Source organism: Mustela nivalis (genome assembly GCF_964662115.1).
Source record: "Mustela nivalis genome assembly, chromosome: 17".
NCBI lineage: Eukaryota > Metazoa > Chordata > Mammalia > Carnivora > Mustelidae > Mustela > Mustela nivalis.
Genome location: NC_139036.1, coordinates 15,058,913 through 15,085,327, shown reverse-complemented (window position 1 = coordinate 15,085,327; position 26,415 = coordinate 15,058,913). Strand labels below are relative to the sequence as shown.

General features: G+C 55.7%; 1 protein-coding gene and 1 long non-coding RNA gene across 2 annotated transcripts; one reads left to right on the top strand and one right to left on the bottom strand.

The window, feature by feature from the left end:
* The first annotated feature begins 410 nt into the window (after positions 1–410).
* On the top strand, positions 411–26,414 carry GRAP (GRB2 related adaptor protein). The gene is made up of 7 exons (XM_082706907.1): positions 411–461; positions 560–708; positions 2,327–2,532; positions 10,045–10,142; positions 14,548–14,670; positions 23,085–23,253; positions 24,965–26,414. Exons 3-7 carry the CDS (start codon positions 2,455–2,457, stop codon positions 25,148–25,150), a joined length of 654 nt encoding a protein of 217 aa, XP_082563033.1. The 5' UTR covers positions 411–461; positions 560–708; positions 2,327–2,454; the 3' UTR covers positions 25,151–26,414.
* On the bottom strand, positions 505–2,336 carry LOC309851544. The gene is made up of 2 exons (XR_014304825.1): positions 2,237–2,336; positions 505–1,848 (listed from the first exon to the last, which is right to left on the bottom strand). It is a non-coding gene; the product is annotated as an uncharacterized lncRNA (long non-coding RNA).
* Position 26,415: the final 1 nt, after the last annotated feature.

Sequence of the window (26,415 nt, the reverse complement as noted above, 5' to 3'; positions counted from 1 at the left end):
TCAGGCTCCAGGCCAAGGTCACGGGCAGCACTGGGGTCATGGCCTGGCCTGGCTCAGGTCTGCCCAGGCTTGACTCCCCGCCCTCAGCCCGGCCACATACTCTCCGTGGCCCTTTGGAGAGCCACTCACCTTTTTGTGTGTGTGACTTGGCACAGAATAAAGACTTTGAAAAATACCAAATAAGCCAGCCGGCTGGCCCCCCAAACCCCAGGGGACGCATGCTTGGCTTCCTAAGAAGAATGCTGCCCACGCCTGCCTCTAGGCATCTCAAACTTGGGGAGGGGGTGCCCCCCAACCCCTGGCTGCCCCATTCTGAGGCTTTGAAACCTCAGCTGAAACTGAGCCGGAAAGAGCCTTGTAACATCCTGTCACGCTGGGGTCTGAGCGGAAGACGGGGAGGGGCCTGGAGGGGAGACTGGCAAAGGGCTGTGGGGAGCTGGCCAAGCCCTAGGGGCTCCGGGGTAGGTCACGGCTTCTGCCGTGTTCCTCTTTTTGCCCCATGACTTTTGTTTGTTTTGTTTTGTTTCGTTTTTAAAGATTTTATTTATTTATTTGACAGCGAGAGACACGGTGAGAGAGGGAACACAAGCAGGGGGAGTGGGAGAGGGAGAAGCAGGCTTCCCGCCGATCAGGGAGCCCCATGCGGGGCTCAATCCCAGGCCCCGCAATCTGAGCCGAAGGAGGACCCTTAACGACTGAGCCACCCAGGTGCCCCTTGTTTGTTTTTTGTTTGTTTGTTTTTACATAAACCTTTTATTTTGAGCTAAATATAGTTTGCTCACATAGTTCACATAGAGCCTATCCACTTTCTACATAGAAAATTTCCAGCCTTCCACAAAGCTGTGGAGGGCAAAGGACAGGCTTCGACGCTCCCCCGCGCTCACTGATCCATATCTGTTTGAGTTCATGGTTTTTAATCTATTATCTGGAACTAGACAGACACACAGAGACCTGAATGTAGAAATATGGACATACTCTGTCCACAAGTAAATATATTTCTTGAGACTCATCTAGAATGAGCTCTTTCATATCGATGTATGTAATGAGTTCATACAGGAGTATATTTATACATGAGTGTGTATGTGTATGTGTGTGTGTATGTATGTGTGTGCATGTGTGCGTGTGTGTTTCTACCCCCTAGCTCTGTGTTTCTCTCTCGTGTGTCTAGAAGCATTAACACTCTCAGCTAACACCAGCTCGATCCTGGTGTTAGGATCCTCTCCAAAGCAGCTGATTCTAGGCTGACGCAGGAAAAGGCTTCAACGGGCCTGGAACATACTGGCCAAAGGAAGTGCCCAGAGAATGATGGGCACTTGGCAGAAGGACAAGGAGGCAGCTTGAAAAGGGTCCCATGGGCCAAATCCGGGACGGTTTGAGCATCCCACATCAATCATCGTAGTAATGGATTTGAACCCATTGACGAAAACAGGAAGGCAAAATGTAACCACATTGATATAAACAAAGGAGGAAAAACTCCTTTACAGAAAAAAAACCAAAAACAAACCGAAAACAGCATGCTTTCGCATTGAGCCATCCAGTTTCCATCCAACGCCACGGGGCTCTTCCTTGCTTTGCCTTTCCCGGTTTGTGTCTCCTTTCTTTCCCAGAAAGAACCAGGGTTTGGAGCAATGCCACCGCATTTATCCACTGATGCTCTTTCCCGTAATACACAGTTGTTGCAGAATTGTTACACTGATACCACATCCCGTGACAAACCTACTAACGAGAGGTCAAGATTTATTGGCAGTTCTTTTTGACCTTAGGATCTCAATTGGACAGAGGACGTCCAGTGTTTAAACTGGAAGAGGCACCTTTTGAATTGGGCTTTGAGGGATGCATAAGAGTCTCCTGGGAAGAGAAAGGGGAAGGTCACATATGTGCAGAGGGAAGGGGCATGAAAGAGCAGGGTGGAGCCCAGTGTTTGTTCACAGGGCAAGGGGATAACAAAGGATGGATCTGGAGAGGAGTCTGGTGGGTGGGGGTAGTGGCTTGGAAGAGCCTTGAATGTCAGGCAAGGAGCTGGGGTTGGGGAGGCAGGCCCTGGGGAGTCCTGAGAGGCATCGGTGTTCAGAAAACGTGGCGGGCAAGCCGGTGGGGGTGGCTGGGCCCATGAGACATATTGCCTGAGCTGCCAGGAAAGCTCTTGTTCTCTGGAAACCTCCGTATCTCATCTGTGACATGGGTGGAAGAGGGGACCCACTCCCAGGGCTCCCCGGGGAATCCCCAAGAGTCATACCTGGCCTTTGGGGGTCCAAGGTAGAGGCCCAGCCGCTCACAGGCTCGCCGTGCTCCGTGACATGTCAACTTCCTGTTTCCCCTCCCTCAGGGGCAGCTTCAAAAGCCCAGCACACTCTCAAAACAAAGGAAGACGGGTCCTCGGGTCCTCGACTGCAGAGGAAGCAGGAAGAGCTGACCCAGCTTGGAGCCCAGCTGCTGGGGCCTGGGGACAGCGGGATGGAGTCCGTGGCCCTGTACAGTTTCCAGGCCACGGAAAGTGATGAGCTTGCCTTCAACAAAGGGGACACGCTCAAGGTAGGGGGGCTGGGCTGGGCTGAGCTGGGCGGGTGTTAAGAATCAGAGGCCCAGGACACCCCCCTACCCCGGACACCCCAGACAGAGTCCAACTTCTCCAGGTACTGGCTGTGTGATTCTGGACAAGCTACCTCCTCTGGCTGAGCCTCAGTGGCCCCATCTCGGAAATGGGGAGATAACTATGACCTGTCCTTCACAGGCGGGGGTGTGTTGTGAGGATTCGAGGAGACATTAGCATGGTGCCTGGCAGGAGTCTGTTCAACCCCAGGCCTTTCGGTTTTCCTGGGAAGAGTTTCAAAAGACAGTTGCAAAGAGGGAGGGAGGGAGGGATAGAAAAGCTTTCAGGATGAAGTGTACACACTCTGGGGGTTGGGAGGGAAGGTAAAAAGGTAGAGAAGGAGCTTCCCAACAGCGTGAAGGAAAGGGCAAAGAAAGTCATACCACCAATTGATTCTGGAACCTTTGTTCTGTCCCCGTGAGACTGAACAGCCTGGGTACGGGTTTGGGAACGTGATGCTCCACAGGGGGAACCATGTCCACTTATGGAATCCCCTTCCTCTCTCTGCCAGGATGCCAGCACCTATGTCCACGTGAGTGGCTGGTTGGGGGCCCTGGGGACATGTGGCCTTCGGGGAACATGGGTAGGCTTAACACCAGCACTACCTGGTCAGGACAGGAGACATCCTGTGAGAGGTGGGTCTAGTTCAAAGACCTCACTGACTACTTTGAGAGCAGTTTTCAGACTCAGATTTGAGGCTCGGTGGGAAGTGGGACAATGAAGAAATAGGAACGGGGTAGGGGGCTAGCTCCAGCTGGGGCTCAGAGTGACTGGTCAGTGGGGGGGGGGGGGGTTGGGGAGATCAGTAGGGATCCCCCAAGGCAACTGTGTAAAGAATATGACATTTCCACTTCCCTCCCAGATTCCTGCACCCATGACCCCCACCCCAAGATGAGTCATGTTTCCCACTAGCTTTTGGTAAAGCATTAGGCAACTCCCAGCGCGTTTGCTTCTAACAGAGGTGCTCGCTAAGGAAAGAGTGAGTTCACGAGGCCAGGAGCACACCGGAACACCAGGACGTAAAGCAGGGCCTGGCCCACAGTAGGCTCCTAATAAAACATGGGGAATGGGGATGCCTGGGTGTCTCAGTTGGTTGAACGTCTGTCTGCCTTTGGTTCAGGTAATGATCCCAGGGTTCTGGGATCAAGCCCTGCATTGGGCTTCTTGCTCAGCAGGAAGACTGCTTCCCCCTCTCTGCCTGCCCCTTCCCCTCAATCTCTTTCTCTGACAAATAAATAAATAAAATCTTAAATAAAACAAACAAACGTGGAGAATGTTGCAGGAGAGAAGGAATGGCGGAATCATTAATGTGTTAGCTGAAATGGGAGCATCCCGCGAAGTGGGATTTGCATCTTGTGTCCGCAGAGACCAGGGAGGGTTGGAGAGAGGACCCTTCAGGCTCAAAGAATATTGGAGGAATGCCAGGCTGTAGGAAGACCTGCCTTTTTTTTTTTTTTTTTAAGATTTTATTTATTTACTTGACAGAGATCACAAGTAAGCAGAAAGGCAGGCAGAGAGAGAGGAGGAAGCAGGCTCCCCGCTGAGCAGAGAGCCCGGTGCGGGGCTCAATCCCAGGACCCTGAGATCATGACCCAAGCCAAAGGCAGAGGCTTAACCCACTGAGCCACCCAGGAACCCCAAGACCTGCCTTTTTCTTCCTTCCCTCCACAAACATTTGTCAAGCTGTTGAGCACGTACCCTGTGCCAGGCGTTGTTCTAAGTGCAGGGAACAAGGAACCAAGTAAAGTCTCTGCCCTCTGGGAGCTGACATTCCAGAGAGTGAGTGATGTAGGGCGGTGATGAATGGACTGAAGAAATCAACACAGGGAGATGGGATGAGAGTGAAGGTGAGCGGGAGGGGGCAGGGGGACAGGTTCAGATGGGGTGGTTAAGACAGTCTTTTGAAAGAGTTAAGACCTAGGAGCCCCTGGCTGGCTCAGTCAGGAGCATAAGACTCTTGATCTTGGGGTCATGAATTCAAGCCCTACACTGGGCATAGAGCTTACTTTAAAAAGAGAGAGAGAGAGAACACCTTAGCCCAGCCCTGAAGGCTGAGCAGGAATCAGCCATGCAAAGAGCCGGGGGAAGAGAGCACCAGGTGCGGGGTGGAAAACAGCTGGTGCAAAGGCCCTGTGGTAGGACCATATTAGTGTGTTTGAAGAGTTGAAAGGTCTGTGGCTGAAGAGCAGTGAGTGAGAACAAGAGGGTAAGGATGATGTTGGGAGGCAGGCAGGCATCAGGGCCTGTGAAAGATTTGTATTTCATTTCAAATTTGAGGTGTACTCACTGAAAGTTTTTACTGGAGGAAAAAATGTGATCAGATTTACATTTCCAAAAGATAACAGATTGACAGGAATGGAAGCAGAGAGGGACTCTTGCAGTCTACTAGGTAAGAAATGAAGATGGCTAAACTAAGAAAAAAAGTCATGACAAAATATTAATGTCCTTAATATGTAAAGAGATCTTATAAATCAATAGGAAAATCACAAACAGTGTACTAGAAAAGTGGGCAAAGCTATGAATGGGGAAATTGCCAAAGAAGCAATGTAAGCAAGTAAGTGTCCAATTTCACCAATAACAAAAACCATGAAACCAAAGCAAGTAATTGTTTTCCATTTGCCAGATCAGCAAAATTTTATTTTAAAAAGAATCTCCCAGGTTATTGAGGGTGTCGGAAAATGTGCACTTTTACAGGGGAGTGGTGGACAGGTAAAGTGACACAGTCATTCTGCAGGGAACTTGGGGAACATATAAAAAGCTGTGAGACTCTCCATATCCTATAACCCAGAAATTCTGCCTCTGGGAAACTGAGATATGGTCAGAGATGTATGTGTGTTCTCTCACGGGGAACTCAGGGAGGACTCAGTGTGTCCGCGGTCTTCTGCTAGGTAGTGGCGACTCGGCAAGGAGAAAATGGGCACAGTTACCACTCAGGAAGCTGAGATTCTGGTGGCAGATGAGGGCCACAAACCAGGTTAATAACATACAGAATTTGTCTGACAGAGACAGTGCATGGGGAAGAATGAAGCAGGCGAGGGGTGGGGAATTTGGTGCTAGTTTGCAGTGTGAAATCAACCTAGACTGCCCACCTAGGGATGGTATCAAATATCGTACAGCCCTGAAAATGCTATTTGGGAAGGGCGCTTAATGGCATAAAAAAATCTCATGATGCAATGGCAAAAAGCAGAATGTAAACATATCCACATGGAGGGTCAACTCTACACAGATAATCAATAGGTATTCATTTTGTGGAGGGATGAATTTTGTGGAAGGAAAACTGCCCATCGTGCACTGGATTTGCACCCCCCCCCAAAATAAGATCTTTCTAGAAAAAAATGACCTGAAAAGCTAGCAGTGTTTGGTTTGGGGACATGAGCCATGAGCTATTATATTACCACTTTCTTTTCTTTTCTTTTCTTTTCTTTTCTTTTCTTTTCTTTTCTTTTCTTTTCTTTAAGATTTTACTTATTGGACAGAGAGAGAGGACACGAGTGGGGAGGAGAGGAAGAAGCAGGCTCCTTGCTGAGCAGCGAGCCTGTTGCAGGGCTCAATCCCAGGACCCCAGGATCATGATTTGCGCCAAAGGCAGAGGCTTAACCCACTGAGCCACGCAGGCGCCCCTTGCATTAACTTTTAAACAGACTTTAATTTTCAGAACAGTTTTAGATTTGAAGAAAAATTAAAGAGATACAGCACAAGGGGATTTGGACCCATCCGTCTCAGTGGGTAACAGCTTACACGATGAGCACCCTACCTACCGTTGTTTTGTTAATGGATTGATCTTGATAGATTATTGTTAGCTCATGAACATAATCAGTTTTTGCATTGATTTGATTTTTTTAAAAGATTTTATTTATTTATTTGACAGCAGAGAGGCAGGCAGAGAGAGGGGGAAGCAGGCTCCCCGCTGAGCAGAGAGCCAGATGTGGGCCTTGATCCCAGTACCCTGAGATCATGACCTGAGCTGAGGGCAGAGGCTTCACCCACTGAGCCACTCAGGTGCTCCTAATCTGATTTTTTTTAACATCTTGTCTTAAAATATTCTTTATCTTCATGGCTGAGTTTCTTGATGCCGCCTTAAATTTTGTCCCCGAGATGCTTCAGCCGCCCCACTCCTGTGAAACCCTCTCTCTGTATAACAGTAAAAACGTGACTGGGTTGTCACGTTGTGTCCCCTCTTTTCCCTGGCCAGGCTTCAGCGTGTGGGTCTGCTGGCCCCCTGTCACAGCAGGGCCCTCAGGTGGATCCCCGCCCAAGGGAGCCCCGGTGGATCAATAAATCTGAGCTCTGATGTTGGAGGAAGTGTAGGTGGCAGGGGCATCCACTCTGGACAGATGGCCCCCAATGGACATATGGCTCTGGAACAAAACGTCCTCCTTGTCAGAGCAGGCACCTCTGGGGACAAAGTACCCCATTGCTCCCAGCTGGAGGAGGGACGTAGCTAGTGGCTTCACCCCTATCCCTGGGTGAATGACCTGGCCTCCAAGACCCAGACCGAGGGAGCCCACAGCCTCCTTGGCATCTCCAGAGGGAAGGTCAATGGCACCTCTGACCCAGGGCAGTCGACCCTGAGCCCCCTAACCTGCTCCCCGGGAGCCCTTCCCACAGTGGTTAATGGCCACCATTGTAGATGCCAAGCCCTGGACTTGTTCTGGCTGCTCCCTACCTGTCTTGTGCACAGCCCGTCGTTGAGTCCCGTCAGCGACTCTGCTGACACCTCTCCCGACCCTGACACCACTTCTCCACACCCCCACCCGCCTTCCCCGCCGCCTCGGGGTCTCCCAAGCTCCCAGCTAGGCCAGTGCAGAAGCTCCCCACCGCCCCCACTCCCAGCAGTCCCCATCCCTCCACCACAGCCATGACTCAGAGCCCGAGCCTCTCCTGATGCCCCTCCATGCCTTTCTTGGCTTTGAAGTAAGATCTCTCTCACCTGCTTCCTGGGGCCTACAAGACCTACATCCTCTGACCCTGCCCGCCTTCCTTACTTCACCTTACAGTGCTGCCCTCCTGCCTCTACTCCAGGCACACTGGCCTCCTCTCTGTTCTGAGAACAGCTCCCACCTCAGGACCTTTGCACTGATTGTTGCCTCGGCCTTGGCTACTGTTCACCATATCTTCTCACATCCCGTTCCGTCTTATAACTTGGGCCTCAGTTCACACATCAGCTCCTCAGAGAGAGTCCTCTCGACCACCCCATCTACCCACTGTTGACAATGCCCAGCCCTCAATCAATTTCAGAGCACTTAACCACTACATTGAATTACCTGTGAACTGGTTTCCTTCCTTCTTTATTGTCTTCCTCTGCCCACCACTGTGGAAGCTCCTTGTTCCCTGCTGTCTCCCTAGTACTTTGTATGGTGTCTGACACACCGTAGGTGCTCAGGTCATAGCTGAGAAGTGAATGCCTTGGCCAGGGGTAGGACGGCCTCCCAGGTGGAGGGCACGGTGGGAAAAAAGGCTTGGGGGCAGCCCAAGCTGTGGATTTCACCAGGGGAGGAGCTGGTCCCTTTCCTTTGTGCAGATTCTCATGTCTCAGGGGGTTTTATAACCTTTGAACCATGTGACCATTAAGAATTCAGCTCCTGTGGCGCCTGGGTGGCTGAGTTGGTTAAGCGTCTCTCTTCGGTCATAATCCCAGAGTTCTGGGATTGAGCCTCACCTCGGGCTTTGCTCCACAGGAGGTCTGCTTTTCCCTCTCCCTCTTCCTGCTACTCCCTCCGCTTGTTCTCTCTTTCTCTCTGTCAAATTAATATCATCTTAAAAAAAAAAAAAAGAATTCCGTTCATGTGACCAATGAGAACATTTCTGGGTCCCCAGATCGGGATGGCAGGAAAACAAAACAAAATAAAACAAAACAAAGATTCTATTTGAGATAGGACATTCACACGGCCACAGTGGACTTTGTAGTTCGACACTGCTGCATTCAGCATAGGCCATGAATGTGCCCATTTCATAGATGAAGAAACAGAGGGCAGGACTGTGGAGAGAGTCAGAAGGCAACAGAGTAGGGCAGCCCCAGGCTCCCAGGCATCATCCTTGAACTCATGTCCATGGAAGGCAGCTGACAGGTTTTAAGCGTCCTATTAAGTCAGAGAATTGTTTTGTTTTGTTTTCAGCAAAAGTTGTCCTGAGTAAGCCACCTGTTTCCGTCCATCCCCTCGGGGCTGTTGACCTTGCCCAGGCTGCAGAGTCAGGAAGGAAGGAGCTCAACGGGGCCTGGCAGACAGATAAGGGGGTGCTTGTCTGCAAGGCCTGGGCCCAAGGCAGCAACTCTCAGCTCTTCCCAGCAAAATCAAACTAAGTTGATGGCTTTGCGTCAGCCTGCCCCTGGGCCTTTGCTCCTCCAAAGTTCTTGGGAATAAAGCCCTCAGCGCCTCTCCTTGGGATGCTGTTGTATATCTGATTTTTTCTCTTTCCCTCAACAAATACCCACTAGGATTGCACCAATGTTGGCACCTGCTCCAAGACCGACAGGAGAGATGCTCCCCTGGCCTTGGGTCTGGACACAAGTGGGGAGTGGAGTAGGGTTAAAATTCCGTGGGCCACGGTCTCCCCTAGAGCAGCTGAGTCAAGAAACCCAACCCAAGCTGCTGGCTTGCTGTACAGGCTCTGCCTCCTCTGGGCATCACCAGCCTTATCTGCAGCCTTTGGTGACGAGCTGTCCCATGTGGGAGGCTGGCCCAGGGGAAGGAGGAAGGCGCCCCAGGGTTCATGCTGTACCCACTCCCCAGGCCTAGCCCGTTCCTCCCTGTGGCTGCTTGGTTGCTCAGCCACGGCGACACTCACCCCCACTCAGCTGTTTCAGTTCCTCTCGGCCCACCTGTGGGTCTGCAGAGGCCTCACGCCATGGACAAGGGGCCCATGTGACTTGAACAGGCTGGGCCGCAGCCTCATCATAGCCCAGAGGCCTCCCTCGTCTGCTCACTGGTGCCTGAATCCCCACTTTCCCGAAATGACGCCCGTGAACTCAGATTATAGGGGTTTAAAGGCAAGTGACCCCTGGTGAACCATCAGGAGGAGCCGAGCTGGGGCTGGGACTCCCCGACCTCCCGGGGGACCTCAGACCTCCACCCCATGGCTCAGTGCATGGCATACAGATGCTGTGGAGTCCCTATGCTCAGGGGACAGCTCAGGAACTGCGGCACCCCGGGGTGCCTGCCTCCCAAGACTGCGTGGTCTGCCAGGGCTCTGGGGGGACAGATCCTGAGAGTCCAGCTCCAGCCCCCCCAAAGTTCAACCCACTGACCCACATTCTGGGTCCCCAACTGTCCAGCCTGGGGAGTCTGTGACCCTCCTGGGGACATGCCTGTGACATCAGACTCAGCCCTTGTGGGCCTGGGCAGGTTCCCAGCCCTCCTCTGTGAAATGGGTCCTGGGACCCCCTACCTGTCCCTGAACAACAGGGCCGCAGCCCATGGCAGCTACCCGAGTGACCTTGTCTCTACTGCCCACAGATTCTGAACATGGAAGACGACCAGAACTGGTACAAGGCTGAGCTCCGAGGCGCTGAGGGCTTTATTCCCAAGAACTACATCCGTGTCAAGCCTCACCCGTGAGTGGCTATATATCTATCCTAGGGGCTCCCCTACCCCAACCCCTGCAGCCAGTGTCCCCACCTGGCCTGGCCCAGGCTGAGCTGAGCTGCCTGAAAAGCTCAGTCCTGGTGCACCCCTTAGGCACGGGGATTCCTCACCTTGCTTCCACTCATCTGCCTGAGGTCCCCTGTCTCTACCCTGAGCAGGAGCAGGGGACAGAGATGGGAGTACCAGAAGGTGGCAGAGTCAGGGCCGGTCCAAGCCACAACCTGTGACACCGGGGAACATCCAGGAGGGTACTGGAGGGACGGGGCCCCCAGCTCTGGGCTGGCTGGGCCACTGGCTGTCGTGTGGTCACTCTAGGCCTCAGTTTCCCTATCTGTAACACAAGGAGGGCCAAGGCTTCAAACTGCAGAGGATTCTAGAGCTCTCTCTAGGAGGCTAGCTCAGCCTGTGTGAGGATGAGTGAGGGGGACAAGGGAGGGGTGACAGGGGGGAGGGCAAGGGTGGGAAGCAGATCCTGTAGGTCCTGCCTTTGGGGATTGGAGGGGAGCTGAACACTAGCCGAGCAGACCAATGCCCTGGGACTGAGGCAGAGTGAGAGTCATGTGTGGGGCATAGGGAAGCCCCCATCAGGCTCATAGTAGGTGGCATCCCAGCCTGCTGCTCTGGGAATGGCTGGGGCAGAGCCCAGTCCCAAAACAGGCCCCAGTGGCCAAGAACCTATGGAAAAACCAACTAGATCTTCTTGAGATGCTGATGGGGTTAGTCTCCCACTCGATCATTCATCAAACACTAGCCACGGCCCCAGGGGCGGGGGTCTCCTGGGTGGTGCTGGAGACACAGGAGAAGCAGCTGGAGTTGGAACAGCCCCAAACCGGGGGAGAGATGGGACATAAAGAAAGTCCAAGACAGGAGCATAGTCCACCCTGAGGTCACTGGGGAAGGGTTCTCAGAAGAGGTAGCACCGAATGAGGTTTTGAAGGGTGCGTAGGAGTTAGCTAGGTAGAAAAGGAGAAAGGCATTCCTGGGAGAGGGGACAGGGAGGACGATGAGGGCAAACCCATCGCAGCGAGACCACCAGGAGGGCCTCAAATGGCAGGCCTGGGACGGTGGGGAGAGCAAAGATGGCTGAGCTGGGGAGGGTGTCAGTTGGATGTGGAGGACCATGACCTGGCCACACGGCTCGAGCGGATAGGCCAGAGACCACGAGATGTATGCAGGGGGGGCAGGGTTGGGGGGGGGCCCGCAGTGTACAAGAGGTGCAGTGCCTGGGCAGGCCCGGGGGGTGTTTCCTCTTCATCTGTCTTCGAGTTATTTCCAAAGCTGCCCCCGCCTCCAGCTTCCTGTGCTGGGGAAGCCCCATCCCACCCAGGTCCCCGCTATACCCCCGTCTGGGCTCCAGGCATCCCGGGCCTCTTACACAGAAGCCGCCGCCCCTAGTTGGTGTGCTGGGCTGCAGCTCCCAGATCCAGGCCCTGCAGCGGCCCGCTACACCGAGTGACAGGGTCAGGGGTCTGCCCCTTTGGCCTTTTACAGCCTTTTTGTCAATAAAGGGAAGGCGCTAGCAGAGGGGCATGGAGAGATGTCAGGCGCCCCGGGGAGCAACCACAGACAGAGTGGCCCCCTGCAGGCTGGGGGTGGGGTGGGGTCAGGAAGACTTGATATTTCCAGGGACAGGAAGTGTCCCGGCCAAGGCCGGAAGCCCAGAAGTCCCAAAGCTGCTGGGAAGCCTTGAGCAGATGTCAGCACAAGGCCAGGACTTGGGAGCTGCTGGGGGTTGAGACGAGACTCCACCCATAGGAAGCCATGGAGGGCCCCGGTGTCCGATCTCCTGGGGGTCCCTGAGATCAGTTCCGGTCACTGGTGTCTGGGACGGAGCAGGGACAGAGCTCAGGCCCCCGACCAACCCATCAGAGGCCAGGCCTGGTGCCTTGTCCGCTAACCTCAGCACCTGCCCGAGGCCCCGAAATAGCTGGGGAGAATGCCAGCTTAGCATCTGACTCAGCCCGTCAGGCCCCAGGGTGTGGGGTGGGGCAGGGGAGAGCTGGGGTCCCAGAAGGCCTTACTTGGCCTACATCAGCCCCGCTCCTTCCCTAAGGAGTCACTGTCTCCCCTGCCTGGCCAGGGGACCAGGTGCCCCAGAGACACCCAACCAACCGTGCACCAGTGGGCAGTAAGGAGGGCTTCCCAGAAGAAGGGCATCGTTCGCTGGGCCTGGGTGTTAGAGTAGAAGTTTGCCAGGGACGGCCTGAGGGTGTGCTGCGGGAGAAGGGGTGTGAGCTAGTTCATGAGGGTCCCCAGTCTCCCAGGGGCCCTGCAAGCTGGGTGCCACCATCACCATCTCATGGACAAGGAGACAGGCACAGAGAGGTTGAACGGTTCTTGCAGGCACACACAGACGGCAAGAGTCTGCATGGGATTTGCAGCCCTGTGCTGTGGGTCGCCACTGCCCCCCCAGGTTATGCCCCCCAGACATGGGGAGGGGGTTGCTCTGGGAGAGGGCCTGAGGCTAGGGACCGGCTGGGCAACCTTTCGGGGAATCCCTGCCCTTCTCCGGGCCTCAGTTTCCACATCAGGGAAATGGGGGAAGATACGAGGTGGCCCTAAGAAGAGTTGGCACTGGCATGGCAGAAAGAGCTGAGGTTCAGGGGGCTTCTGGACGTGTTGCTCCTGCTGTCTGTCCTTCAAGCCACCTGAGGACCAGCCCTGCCTTGTTCCAATGGGGGCAGGGCTGGCCGCCTCAGAGGGTGTGGTTGCAGAAGCCTTTGAGGGTGACGGGCGCCCACACACTGATGCCTCCTGTGGGGTTTTGTGGGTTCTTTGGAGACACCCAGGCCCTCAGGAAACGCCCACTTGGGGCCCCACTGGGCTCCTGTTCCTGTGTCCTGCTGGGGGCTCCCGGGTGGAGGAGCTCCCTTCCCCCGGCCCCCAGCTCAGCCTCTGTCCTAGAAGCCTCCCGAACTCCAGGGACCTGGGCTGAGCTTTCCAGATGGTGGCCTTGAACCCCCACACTCAGCAACCGTCTTTTACCGCCTCCCCTCCCAGGAAATCCATCATGAAACAGGCTCCGGGGTCCCCACGTCTGGGTGTCAGCTCCCCAGAACCAGGGCTTGAGACATAGTGTGAGGACAAGGACTTCATTTCAGAGTGGGAAGTGACCCGGGAAGGAGCCGGCCATTAGGGGTGTGTTAACAGGATGGCTGCTGCTGGCTGCGACAGGCACCGGGGATGGGGGGTAGAGAGCGCAGTCTCCTCAGAATGTTCCATCGGAGACAGGGGAGCTGAATGTTTACCCACCTGCGCCCCTCCACCCCTCCCCACTCTGTCATCACTTGACAGTGTTCTGGGGGCTCAGCCCACCCTGAGCACAGGCCTTTGTTAGTTGCCAGAAAAAAAGCCCCAGGACAGAATCCCAGCATCCTCATTTGGCAGGCGACATGGTGGGGAGTGGAGACAGGGCAAGACACCACGGGTTGCTCCCTGCACCTGTCGCCCCTGTCCTGGGCTTCAAGGGCTCAGCAACATCCTGAGACAACAGGAAAAAAGTCTCACCTCACATCCGCCCCCAGTGCCAAGCTCAGACGCAGGAAACATTTGCTGAAAGAGGGAAAGGAAGCCTTACAAGGAACAGAGTCTCTAGACCCCGCCCCTGCTTGGCCATGGTGCCCCCATGTGACACTGACTGCTCTGGGCCTCAGTTTCCCCATCTGCACAATAAAGGGTCCAGTCAGAGACCACCTGGACTCTGTGAGGGGCGGCAAGATCCACAGAAGCTGGGGGTTGCCTAGGCTACACAGCAAGATGGGCAGGACTGTCACTAGGGTGGGGGGGGGGACAGTGTGGGGTCTTACAAGACTCTAAGCATTTGCCAGGCGCTTCTGCATTCCCAGTTCTGTGTGGTCATCCAGAAAAGGGACTTGTACCTGGGAGAAAAAAATCCAGGTGGCCTCCGTTTGTGCAGCCGTGAAATGGGTGCAGGGTGAGATCCTTCCTCATCAGACCAAAGCTGCTATTGCTTTTGTCATCCATTTTTATGTTTGTTTGTTTGTTTGTTTTTCCACTTTTAAGAATCTATCATCTAAAACAGAAGAGCTCAGCTAGGGTTGGCTGGGTGGAGGTTCACTAAAGTTTGATTTCTCTCTTTTCCTAAGGGAATGTTTGCCTGGCATGGTGGGAAAGGCTTGGGCTTGGGACCAAAATGCTGGGATTGGGTCCCAGGTCCTGCCTGCTGCAGCATGCAGCCTTGGGCCTTGTCACTTTGCATCTCTTTGCCTCGGCTTCCTCATCTGTGAAATGGGTGCAGTCATACCTCTCGTGTCCCGGCACTGCTGTGAAGATCAGCCCTGTAGGTTGCCTGGCACACGGAGAAGCGGGCAGCCTGGCCTTCCCACTGCCCTCACCTGCCCCCTCTCTCTGCAGGTGGTACTCGGGCAGGATTTCCCGGCAGCTGGCCGAAGAGATTCTGATGAAGCGGAACCACCTGGGAGCCTTTCTGATCCGGGAGAGTGAGAGCTCCCCGGGGGAGTTCTCAGTCTCTGTGAAGTGAGTTCTGACCCCTCGGGGAGTGCAGAGGAGGGTGAGCAGGGAGGTGGCATTGGAGCTGAGCATGGAAGCACAGGACATGGGCTCCCAGACGGTGTTGGAGGGAGTGGCATCCTTGGAGGAGGGGCAGCTGGAACTTGGAAGCAGGTCAGGGAATAACATGCACCCCGGGGAGGGGGGGCGGGGGAAGCAGTCTTGGGTTCACTGCTAGGTCTCAGGTGCCAGCGTGAAGGGTCTGGCTGGTATTCTATGAACAGTGAGGAGCCATCGAGTACTCATCCTGAGGGGAGGAAGAAGGATGCCGGGGTTTGAGGTGACAGGAGCAACTGAGGGCAGGAGAGCACCAGGCCCTCAGGGCAGGGGTCCAGGATGTGCTGCAGTCAGGGACAGGGTCCCGCTACGTGGTGCCGTAAATAAGATGATGGACTAGGCATCCAGGCTGCTTGGGTCTGTATTCTCGTTCTGCCACTTACTGGCTGTGTGACCTTGGGCCAGTCACTTAACCTCTTTGGGCCTGTTTCCTCTGATGTGAAATGAGTCATGACAAGGAATATTTGAGTCAATGTATATATTTTTGAGTCAATAGATGTAGAGTGAAGAGAATAGTGCCTGGTGTTGAAGCGGGGTGGAAGGCCGTGCTGGAAGGGTGTGGCTTTGTGACAGGCAGCCCCTCGGACATGATGTGGCAGCCTCTGGGCAGTGTGGAACCCAAACCTAAAGGCCTTTAGGGAAATGGAGGGAATGGAGGAACCCAGGCTGGAAATTGGAAAACAGGAATGGGAGTCAGAAGGGAAGGGTTCTGGTCTCTGTCTTTCCTGTTCTCAGTGCCTGGAATAGTAGGGTATAGAGGCAGAAATTCACGGATTATTTACTATGCTTCATATCATGGGCCAACCTATTTTAGAGGCTGGGGAAATGCAGTGACAATTGCCCTTATGAATTTCTGCCCTAGTGGGGTTAGGCATCCAGCAGGAGTCAAGGTGGTCAGAGATGGTTGCTCTGAGGAGATGGCCTTTGAACAAAGATCTGAACCTGGAAGCAGAGGCTGCCCAGGTCTCCGGGAATGAGGATATGGAAGGAGAGACTTCTAGGCAGACAGAACAGCAAATTAAAGGCTCTGGGGCAGGATGCACTGGGGGTGTGTTGGCATCCACAGGAGGTGCCGGAGCAGAGAAGCTGGGTGGAGAGAGGTGGGGGATCCTGACAAGGAGGTGGAGTTTTCCCTCCGAGCAATAGGGATCCACGGATGGTCTGGAGCAGGGGTAGATGTGACTGGCTTCCATTTCTCAGCAGATCCCTCTGGCTGCTGTGAAGAGGAGGGATGGTTGGCCAGTGAGGAGCCAGGCAGGGGGTGATGGTATCTCAGACTCTGGTGGGGGCTGAAGGCATGAAAAGTAGCCAGATCAGGGAGTGCCGTGGATCTGTGATGTCAGGGCCGACGTTCATACCAACAGTTAGGGTCTCTGTGGGCACTGGGCACAGAGCCTGCACAGAGGAGGCACTCACTGTCACGGACAGCGGTCTTGGGGTGGCAGGCTTGCAGCTGGAAGGAGGCACAGGCGCTCGACTCTGGAGCTTGACGGTGTGGCCGCTAAGAATCCCTTTTCTAGGATGGAGTTGGTCCGCAGCCAATGACTTGATTGTCCAAAGGATAAATGAACACAGGAACCCTTTGATGGTTAATGGCGGTGAGGAGGTGGGTGATGAGCCTTCCAGGCTCTTCTGGACCCTAGGGTGAGCTCTGTGAATGGTGCGATGTACGCTGGTCCCTTTCTATTTCTGATGGTGGAGCGCGATCTGCATACTGGAGCGCCGTGTGGTGGTGAGCTCCCCGTCTGGGCCTGGGGCACCCATGTGGAGAAGACTGCTGTGGTCAGGAAAGCTGCTGGTGGGCGGGGGGGGGGGGGAGTGTTGTAAAAATGATCCAACGTCATGAGAGTCCACAGCACTTACCTGATGCCCTCCAAACTCTGCAGACAGCTATGGGCTCTTTTCTCTTCCCTCCCCCAACACCCACCTCGGCGAATAGGCTGGTTACCCTAGGGGATGGGAATGGCTCTGGCCCTACTTTAGCCTGTATTTTCCCATCTTAAAATTGGGAGCAACGTCAGTGTGCACGTGTGTGGGAGATGCTGTGAGTTCTTAGTCCTGACCCCACCCCTGCCCATGGTTGTGGACACCTGGAGTAACTCCCTTCCCCACTCCCTTCTCCCTGTCACCTTCCCACCTCCACAGCCAAGCCCCCACTTCCCTCTTGGGTTCCTGCAAAAGCAGGAAATGGCAATTTTCCATGTGCTGGCTGTCCAAGGGCCTGGTTGTCTGGGAATGGAGCCCACCAGGTGGGCTGGGCCAGCTCTGGGTGCTTCCAGGAATCCAAAGTCCAAGATCACCCAGCAAAGCAGGGGCACAGGGAAGTCACTGGGATAGCTTCTGCAGCCCTAGCTGAGGGGAGGTGGTGGGCCTTCCAACCAGCCCCCAACAGCCCCCCCATCCCCCTCCCTCTGCTAACAGATCCGCTGCCTGAACTTCCAGCGTTAAGACCCTGTGCACTGCCCTCTTCTGGCGCTTCTCGGTAAATGCAGCCCCGGCCGTGCACAAGCACAGCTTCTGACCCAAACATCTCAACCTACTGTGTGTGTCTGTGTGTGTGTGTGTGTGTGTGTGTGTGTGTGTGTGTGTGTGCGCGCGCGCACGCGCGCACGCGCGCAAGCGCCACAGAGCAGAACAGGGAAAGGAGTCAAACCAAGTGTGGTGGAAGAGTAGACACGGCCTGGTCCAGGGGTCTCCACGATGAATGAATAAATAAGGGGAATTCAGTGACAGGGGACACCGACACCTGGCGAAGGAGGCGACATCTGAGCTGGGCCCTGAAGCCTAGTAGGAGTTTGGCGCACAAAGATTGGAGACGGAATGCAGACACAGGGACCAACATGGGCAAAGGTCCGGAGTTGGGACAGTGGGGGGTGGGTTTGGATAGCACAAGTTTGACCAGGAGGGGAGACAGGCCTTCATAGGATTCAGTGAGCGTTGGTGAGCAGGGGAGCCAGCACCAATGTCCTGGGAAGAGGTCTGGGCGAGTAGGTCTGGGCGTGTCCTTCAGAGAAATGCTGGTTCATGCCCCTTGGTGCCTCCCCCAAGGTATCCTGCCTGGCCAAAACCCCCCAGCCAAGGTCAGAACCGGCAAGAGCTTCCTGGCCTCTGCTAGCTGTAGTTTGTGCACAGCGCCACCAGGTGGCGGCCTCCACCGTGGGTTTCGTCCCAGTCGAGCCAGGGCTGTACCTAGGTCCGGCTCCCGTTCTTGGTCCATTGTCTCTCACGGGGGTGTTTCAGTGGTCCTTGGAAGATCACTGGGCCGGGATTAGAGTAGGAAACAGACTCAGAGGGCGTATATGGCTATGAGTGTGGGCTTTTGAGCAAGAATCTCAGCTCTGATACCTCCTACCTCCTAACCCTCGGCAAATTACCTTCTGAGCCTGTTTCTTCATCTATAAAATGGACATCCATGTCAAGTGCTTAGTATGCCGCCTAGAACATGGTAAGTGCTCCAAAAATGCCAAGTGATAGTAGTTATCATTATATTTCCCTGTAAGGGCCACACGGTGCCTCCCAGCCCCCTGTCCCACAAATCCAGAGTGGCAGGGGACCCGGCTCTCATCCTGACTTTACTCAGAACTTGCTGCAAGGCAGATCCTGGCTTTCTTTTGGCAGTAATGTTTTCATCCACAATGTGGAGGCAGTAACCCCAAGTATCACAAAGTCCGGGGACCCAGTAAAGTGACAGCTGTGCAGATTCATGTGTGAGAAGATTTCTGCCCTCGCTGACTTGGCTTTTGGGGACTCTGACCCCACGACACGTGGCATCTCCCGCATGCTCATGCCAAGCCCCATAAGGCTGTCAGAGGTGGGATTTATGGGCCTCGGCCTGCCTCATGGAGGATAGTGGCCACGCTGGCTGCCCTTTACATGGTTACAGAGGGCTCTTTCCCCTCCAGCTGCAGGGGCACATCTGAGCGCACAGCCAGCAGACCGGGGACCAAGGCTGGGGCGCAGTGCCTGGGCTGTGTGACTTTTGCCCCATGCTCCCATCCAGGCTCTTCTGCTGTGAATGGCGGCTGGTTCCCCAGTGCCTTTCAGGCCGGAGGTGCCCTGAAGTCAATGCACATGTGTTCGCTCTGGCCACGGAGTATATACGGCGCACCAGACCTTGTCCAAGGTGCTGCAGATGCAGCCGTGAACAAAATAGGACCAAGCTCTCTGTCCTTTAGGCACTCGTTTCCACTGGGGTGACAGACAAGAAACAATTCGCAGATTATAGGAAATCTTGGGAGATGATAAAGGAAGGCTCTTGGGGAAATGAAGCAGGACAGAGGAAGTGGCAGAAGGTGGAGGGCGCTCCATTAGGCAGGCAGATGCTGAGAGGGAGAGGAAGCCATCCCCAGAAGCCTGGGTGGCAGGAAGCTATAGCTCAGAGAGGTGCAGTAATTTACCCAAGGTCACACAACAAGGAAGAACAGAGCAAGTGCCCATTGACCTTCTGTGCCTGGGCAGACCCCTTCTACCTTCTATCCTCCTTTCCTGAGTCCTGACAATCCATGGATCCCTGCCAAGGTCACTGTGATCTTATTTCACACCTGCTGCACTCCTAAGAATCCCTTCCCCCCACTCCAGCCCTTGTTACAGTTGGGAAAGCAGAGGTTAGAAGGCTCATGCCTCGTGGAGATCATCTCGTGGATAGTTAGCACACAGGCCTCCGCCCAGGAGGGCCTACCATAGGCCCTAGCTGGGGCCTCCTGACCTTACCCCAGCCTTCTTTATCCTCTCTGTGCTGTCACTGTCCCCTTAGCTGCCGTGGCCGTTGCCACCAGGCCAGAAAAACCTGCTGGGCAGGACAGGCTGCTGCTAGCATCGGGCCTCACTTGGTCCTTGAGGGACAGCACAGAGGCCAGGCCCATCCCCTCTGCCCCTGGGAGGTGGCTGCGGGGGTCACACACAGAGACAAACACACCCATGGCTGTGAAGAAAGGGACCCACAGGTGTTGTCATTGTGGCAGAGTAGAGAGAGGACCCCCCAACACACACACACACACACACTCAGACAGACACATGGGGCACACAGGCCAGGACACACACATGAACCTCCCAGGCACTGGCCCACTGTCAGGGACTAGCTTTCCTCTCCTGGCCTCACCCAGGCTTCGACCCCTATCCTGGCTGCCCTTTCCTTCTCCAGCTCAGGAGGGCTCATCCAGCAGGGTGTCAAGCGTCATCTGGACACAGATATGGGTCCCCCTCTGTGCCTTGTAGCTGCCCAGGGCCTGGGGGTGAGGGTTTGAGGTCTGGAGAGCCAGCAGAGCTCTCAGGCCACCTGCCTTGAAGGATGGCTAAGGCCAACACCAGGCAGAGCGAAGGGACAGTGCTCCTGGGAAAATCATAAGCAGGGGCCCCATGAGGCCACAGATCAGCTAGCTGGAGGTGGGTGGCTGCCTCAGATGCTGAGTCCTTAGGGTCGTCCATGGAGATGACCCTGCTTGGCCTCAGACAGGTGCGGTCACTGATCAGAAGGGGCCCCGCCCAGTTTCCACGCAGAGCAGCATCACCAGCATGGCCGATCCTGGCTGTGGGCAGGCCTCTTCTCTTCTCTGGACAGGATGCTGGGACCAGATGGGAGAAGGGACAAGACCTGCCTTATAGAGCACTGATATGTACCATACACAGGCAAGGGGCCTGGACAATGCAAGCTTCTCCAATTTGAGAATTCTCCAATTCTCAGATTGGAAGGTTCTAGAAGTCCTGGATCCCTTGCTCCTTCCCTGCCTCATCTCCGGTTCTCTACTCGCTGATCCTCCTGTGCGAGCAGGGAATACTTCATTCTGGCTCACTTTCCAGGTGGTCACTTGGGAGTTGAGATCTCCTTCACAAACCTACCAGGCATTTCTCTGCCCCTTTACCCGAAGGGGAAGGGCTGCCCATGCCCCAGGCTCCTCCCTGGGGACCACCTGGAGTCAGAGCCTTCTGCCTCTGCACTGGGTGGCCGAGATGCGGAGTCCTTGGGGTCCCTGGTTTCCTGGCTTCTCACTTGCACAGCCTTTGGTTGAGAGACACTCCTCCCTGTGCACCCCCACCAAAGTCTAGGGGCTGGGGCCACCCCGATCTTGCTGGGACAGGGCACCCGGGAGCCATTGGGCTCATAGGTGCCTCAAGGAAAGTGAGTGGCCTCTGGGAGGCTGTGGCAGGCCAGACAGGGCAGGAAGCACCCTCCGCCTGCCTGCCCTAGTTCCGTCCCAGGAACAGAGACCTGCATGTCCCCTGGTTCACAGCGGCAGCAGCTTAGTCACCTGGGAACAATGCTTGCTGACAGCACATGAGTGGCTTTGTCTCAGATTTGGGATCTTTTCTCCACTTGGTCCCAGAGTCTCCTGGGGCAGGGGAACTGGCTCCCTTTGGAGTTACACTGCCCTGAGATCTGGACATGTCTTAGAGGGTCAGGTCTATTTCAGGACCCCTGGAGGGCTGGATCACAGCTCAGAGCAAACAGGAGAGGGTTTTCAGGAACTAACCACCCTGATGAGCACTTAAAGCCTCGGGCCATGACTCTGCGTTCCCCAAGTCCAGCCTTTCCCAACTGGGCTAGACCATCAGGGCCTAGTCCTGCCTCCCTATCTTTTCCGTGCAAGCCATTAAGAGAAGTGGGTTGGAAGGAGAAGGCTGTATGAGGGTCTGAGGAACCCAAGAAGACCTCTGCCTCTGAGTTGGGCCATTTTACCTGGGCTTTGAAGTATGAGTAGGAGTTTAACTGGAGAAGAATTTAGAGAGAATCATGTATGAAAGCCCTGGAAAAGAGATATGTTTGAGTGGAGAGAGAGGGGTTCTATGTGGTTTGGACCCCTTAACATATGAACCCGGGCTGCGGGCAAACCCTGGCTTATAAAACAAGATTTAAATTTAGAACCCAGGAGGTGCTTTTGCCTTTTTACTATCAAGTCTTCACACCACTTCACACCACTTCACACCACTTCACAAAATGAGAGCACAGACTGTGGCTCAGGTGGCCAAGGGGCCAGCGCATGCCCAGTGGCCCGCCTGTGTCCCCAGCACACATGCATGGCCACGCTCACTGGCCCCAGGCTTCCTGGGCTCCCTAAACCTTCCTAAAGCTTCTTCCTGCTGGGGAGCTGAGGGTCTACTATGTTCTCCCTGCAGCTGCCCGCAGTCTCCCCCTCACCCCCTCCTTGGGCAGGTGAGGACACTGAGGCCCAGGTGAGCTGACCAGAGACAGGAAGGATGGTTGTGATTTGACCAGGCACAGAGGCCAAGAGAAGGAAGGGCTCCTGGGGACCACAGCCCAGGGAGTAGTCCTGGACTTGGGATGACAGGTCTGGCACATTATCAATACCACAATTGGAATAATTATTATTCCTATTGTTATATGGTGAGAATAGGGGAGTGTGCTAGAATGACACTTGACATGAGGCCCCAGCTCTGGCTTTGCTGCCATGTGACCCTGGGAAGGTCATGGTTTGCACTCTGAATGTCAGTTTCTCCACTGTACAAAAGCCCTGATTTGCACCTCCTGGGCTATGTGGTGGGCCCCCGCCACTAATGCAGCAGTGAGGGAAATCATAGTGGTTTGTGTTGCCCTTTGTCAGAACCCATGCCAGCACCACCCCCGGTCCCAATCTGTCATGGCCTGTCCTGGCCTAGGACATGAGGCATGTGGGAAGAGAGTGTATGAAATGTATGAAGGAAACAAGGCTGGGCACAGTAGCCAAGCCAGATCTTGAGTCCGAGGTGTTAAGATTTTATCCAGAGAGCAATGGGGAGCCATAGATGGTTCTTGAGGTATGGGGTAGGAAGAGACATGAAGCACCCAATACACGGGCAGGCTTTGTCTGAGTCAGGATGGCCTTAGGACTCATTCCTCAGGGGGGACTGTGAGGCCCAGGAGAGGGATGGGGGAGAATGTCACTGCTAGGGGAGAGGAGGAACTGTCTGGCCGCCTCCTTCTTAGAGGAACCCATTTAATCAACCATAAGCAGCATTTTCTGAACACTTATCTGGAAGGGAGTCACTACCATTATGAATAAGCTGAGGTTTAGAGAAGTTCAGTGATTTGCCCAAGGTCGCACAGCGGCCAAGGGGCCTGTTCCAGCGCCCACACCCGTAATTCCACACCGCACCGCCGAGGCGAGTCACCGGGTTTCCCACTGGGGCCAGGTCAGCGGGGCCGGGCCCTGCCCCTTCTCCCAACCGCAGGTGTCACCGGGAGCCAGAGCGGCCAGCTTCCCGGTGAGGGTGAGGAGGGAGGCCCGGGGCGGTGGGTGGGTGGGGGTGGGGGGTGCTGTGCGGGCAGGAACAGCCCCCCCCCCCCCCCCCCCCCCCCCCGGGACCCGGCTCAGGCAGCTCCTCTCCCCCAGCTATGGCGACCAGGTGCAGCATTTCAAGGTGTTACGCGAGGCCTCTGGGAAGTACTTCCTGTGGGAAGAGAAGTTCAACTCCCTGAATGAGCTGGTGGATTTCTACCGCACCACCACCATCGCCAAGCAGCGCCAGGTCTTCCTGCGGGACGAGGAGACCCCGCTCAAGGTAGGCGGGCGGCTCCGCGGGGGCGGAGACACCTGCTGGGACGGGGGCGTGGGCGTGGCCTCCCTTCCTTCCCCCGCAGCCCTGCGTTCTGAGAGGAGGGGGCCAGCCCAGGCTCTGAAGTCCTATCCTGGGGGTGCCGCGGGAGGACAAGCAAGGGTGAAAACGCAGAGGGAAAGAAAGGGAAGGAGCAGAGTGGATATTGCAGGGGGCACCCCGTGTCTGGCTTGTGTTCAGCTCCCAGCGCCGTGCGTGGTCACAGGAGGCCTTCTGAATGCACGAGGGTCCTGTTACCTTGCCGACCCTCCTGAGTCCGCTGGGGGCCTCATCGTCGCCATTGTACTAGTGAAGAAACTGAGGCTCACCCAGGACCACCTGTGGGTTTGACTCCGTCCCAGTTTCTGCGCCCCCAGGAGCCAGCCTTGGGTGGGGTGGGGGCAGTGTGAGGAGAGTTCGTGGGCGATGTGCTGGCTGGGCTCAGGGTGTGATTAGAATGATGACAGCAGCCAACGGGGTTATTAGCCCCGACAAGTGCTGTTTTCTTCGGGAGGAGGGTGTCGGCAAGGCCTGGGGCTAAAGGTCAGGACCCTAGGACTGCCCACAGGAGCTTGGGCTCTGCAGAGGATCCAGAGTGCAAATCCTGGGGAGGGGATGCAGGGCTGCCCCAGAGCGGCTTTAGTCCTGCCTGTTCCTAGACCCCCAGCACGTGTGACCTCAGGGTCAGTTCAGTCCTCCACTGGGCCTCACTTTCCCCACTGTCCAAGATAACGAGGATCTCATGTGCCAGGAGAGTCAAAGCATACCTTGGGAGACCCCCCCATTAATGCCTTTTCTGTGCCCCCAGCATGTTTGGCCTCCTCAGCCTGCCCATGGGGGTTGGTTTAGCTGTGAGCTCGCAGTCTTAGCAAACTGTTCCCCTGCTAGGCCTCTGGCCCAGATCTCCATCCTCTCCCCTCCACTGCCTGGGCCAGATCTGCCTCTGGAGAATGTGACAGAGTCAGACAGAGCTGGCCAGGGGTGGGTAGGGGGGTAGGGTGGTGGGGAGGCGGCTCTGCCTGAGGGCTCCCCACGCCCACTGCTTTCCTCCAGCCTAGGCTCTGGGGTCACCCACCCTGTGGGATCACTCCAGAACTAGCTCAGTCCCCTAGGACCCATGCTACCGCCTCCTCCTTCCTGGGCAGAGAACTGCTCATTAGAGCCCGTCTGCTGATCCTATCACCCATCCTGGATAAGATTCCACAGGCTCAGGACAGAGATTCTGGTGGGACAGGCAGGGCAGGGACACTGGGTGTAATCGTCACGGCGCCAGGCCGACGTGCCTGCAGAGAGCTTTGTCCCACTGCTATTTGCAATTTGGGGATACTGAGTCCTAAAAGGGCAGAGTCTTATCCCAGGTCACCTTGGGGTGTAGATAGGGCAGGAACACAGGCCTGAGAGCTGGGAGCAATTGTGGGCGACATGCTCTCCCAAAGCCCGGTGAAGCGCAACAGCTCCTGGGACCAGACAGTCCTGGGGCTCCATGCAGACACAGTCTCTGCGCTGCAGACATTCAGGGACAGGCAGCTGGGGGCTCATGGTGTTGGGGGGCCATCTATCTGGATCTGGAGCAAGAAGCGAATTCAAGTTCAATTCTGCCCTCCCCCACCTGAAGCCAATCACTTCTCTTGTTGGGGCCTCCTGAAAATTCCCCACTAACCACCTCCTCCCCACACAGGCCCCCCAGGCCTGCTTTGCCCAGGCCCAGTTTGACTTCTCGGCCCAGGACTCCTCACAGCTCAGCTTCCACCGTGGGGACATCATCGAGGTCCTGGAGCACCTTGACCCCCACTGGTGGCGGGGCCGGTTATGCGGACGCATTGGGTTCTTCCCTCGGAGCTACGTCCAGCCAGTGCAGCTGTGACCGGGGTGCGGCCTGGGGACGGGGGCAGAGCCTGCAGTCCATCCATCCACCAGACACTGAGCTTTGGAGAGAAGACATGGACGCCCCGTCCCTGGGTCCCACAGGGCTCAGCCGAGGGTCTTGGACCAGAACGTGGGCCTGCCAGGCCTGGGCGCCTGCTGCTTTGTACAAACTGGGACGGGCCCTGGGGCCCAAGAGCCACTGTGATATTTGGTGCCCACCAGGCAAGATGAGCTCCCAGGGCTTCCCGCTGGCGTCTTCCCATTGGCCACCAGCTGCAGGGTGCCCTGGGACAGGGGCGCATAAGCCCCCCAACCTCCCACCATCAATGGCCTCAAACTCAGGGAGACCTGAGGACTCCTATGTTGCAGGAATTTGGGGGCTCTGCCCAAGGAACCATGCATATGCTGGATGGGTTCATCTTGGGCTGACCATCTGCTGGGTCTGCCTGCCCCCAAAATGGCCCTTGAGGGGTGCTGGCTACTGGGAAGCTGGCTTAGTGAGGAGGGATAGGACAGGGGCTGCACACCTGTTAATCTGGACTGATGGAATGACAACAGGTGGAGACTGACTTCTCAGCAGCCCCATGAAACTTGGGGCTCCACTTGGGTGTCCCACACCCCTGCCCCACCATGGACACTTGGGACAGGCGCTGCAGGCCCACAGGAGGTGTGCAGTGATGGATATGGAGGGAGCGGCTCCTCTCCTGCAGCCCGGAAAAGATGGACAAGCTCTGAGGGCCAGGCCTGGGGCGCGGGCCCTCGGAGGACCCGCCTGCCCTGGCTCTTGTTCGCCTGGGTCAGAGTTCTGCAGACTGGGGCCCCGGAACTTAGGGAAACCTCAGGCCACAGGTGGGAAACCACAGGTGGGAAGTCAGGGCCGTGGCTGGACTGGGAGTTCTCACAACATCTGGAGTGGTTCCCTGGCTTGAGGAAAGGCAGGATAGAAAGGTAGGATGTTCACACAGAACGTGCAACCAGCAACAGGAGCAAGGGCCACCTGCCTGGTGCCTCGGCACCTTTGGGAGCAGGAAGAGTAAGGGGGACTCAGAAAGCGCTTTGGATGCCAGGTGGTGGAAGGGGCAGTGAGAGGGGAGGGAAGAAGAAGTAGGTCTCATGGCAGCAGGGAGCAGGGGGGATGGGGGCAAGAGCCCAGGGAGGGGCCCATAGGCTCATCCTCTGCCCCGGGCTGGCCAGCAACCCTTCAAGTCCTGAGCTGCTCCTGATCCAGGCCCATGTTTTCAAAATAAAAACAGTAAAATGAGT

Excerpts from the sequence above, each read along its gene's own strand:
- GRAP (XM_082706907.1), top strand. The coding sequence starts at position 2,455 with ATGGAGTCCGTGGCCCTGTACAGTTTCCAGGCCACGGAAAGTGATGAG. Across the intron at positions 2,533-10,044 it reads ACAAAGGGGACACGCTCAAG|ATTCTGAACATGGAAGACGA; the intron begins GTAGGGGGGCTG and ends TACTGCCCACAG. Across the intron at positions 14,671-23,084 it reads GAGTTCTCAGTCTCTGTGAA|CTATGGCGACCAGGTGCAGC; the intron begins GTGAGTTCTGAC and ends CCTCTCCCCCAG.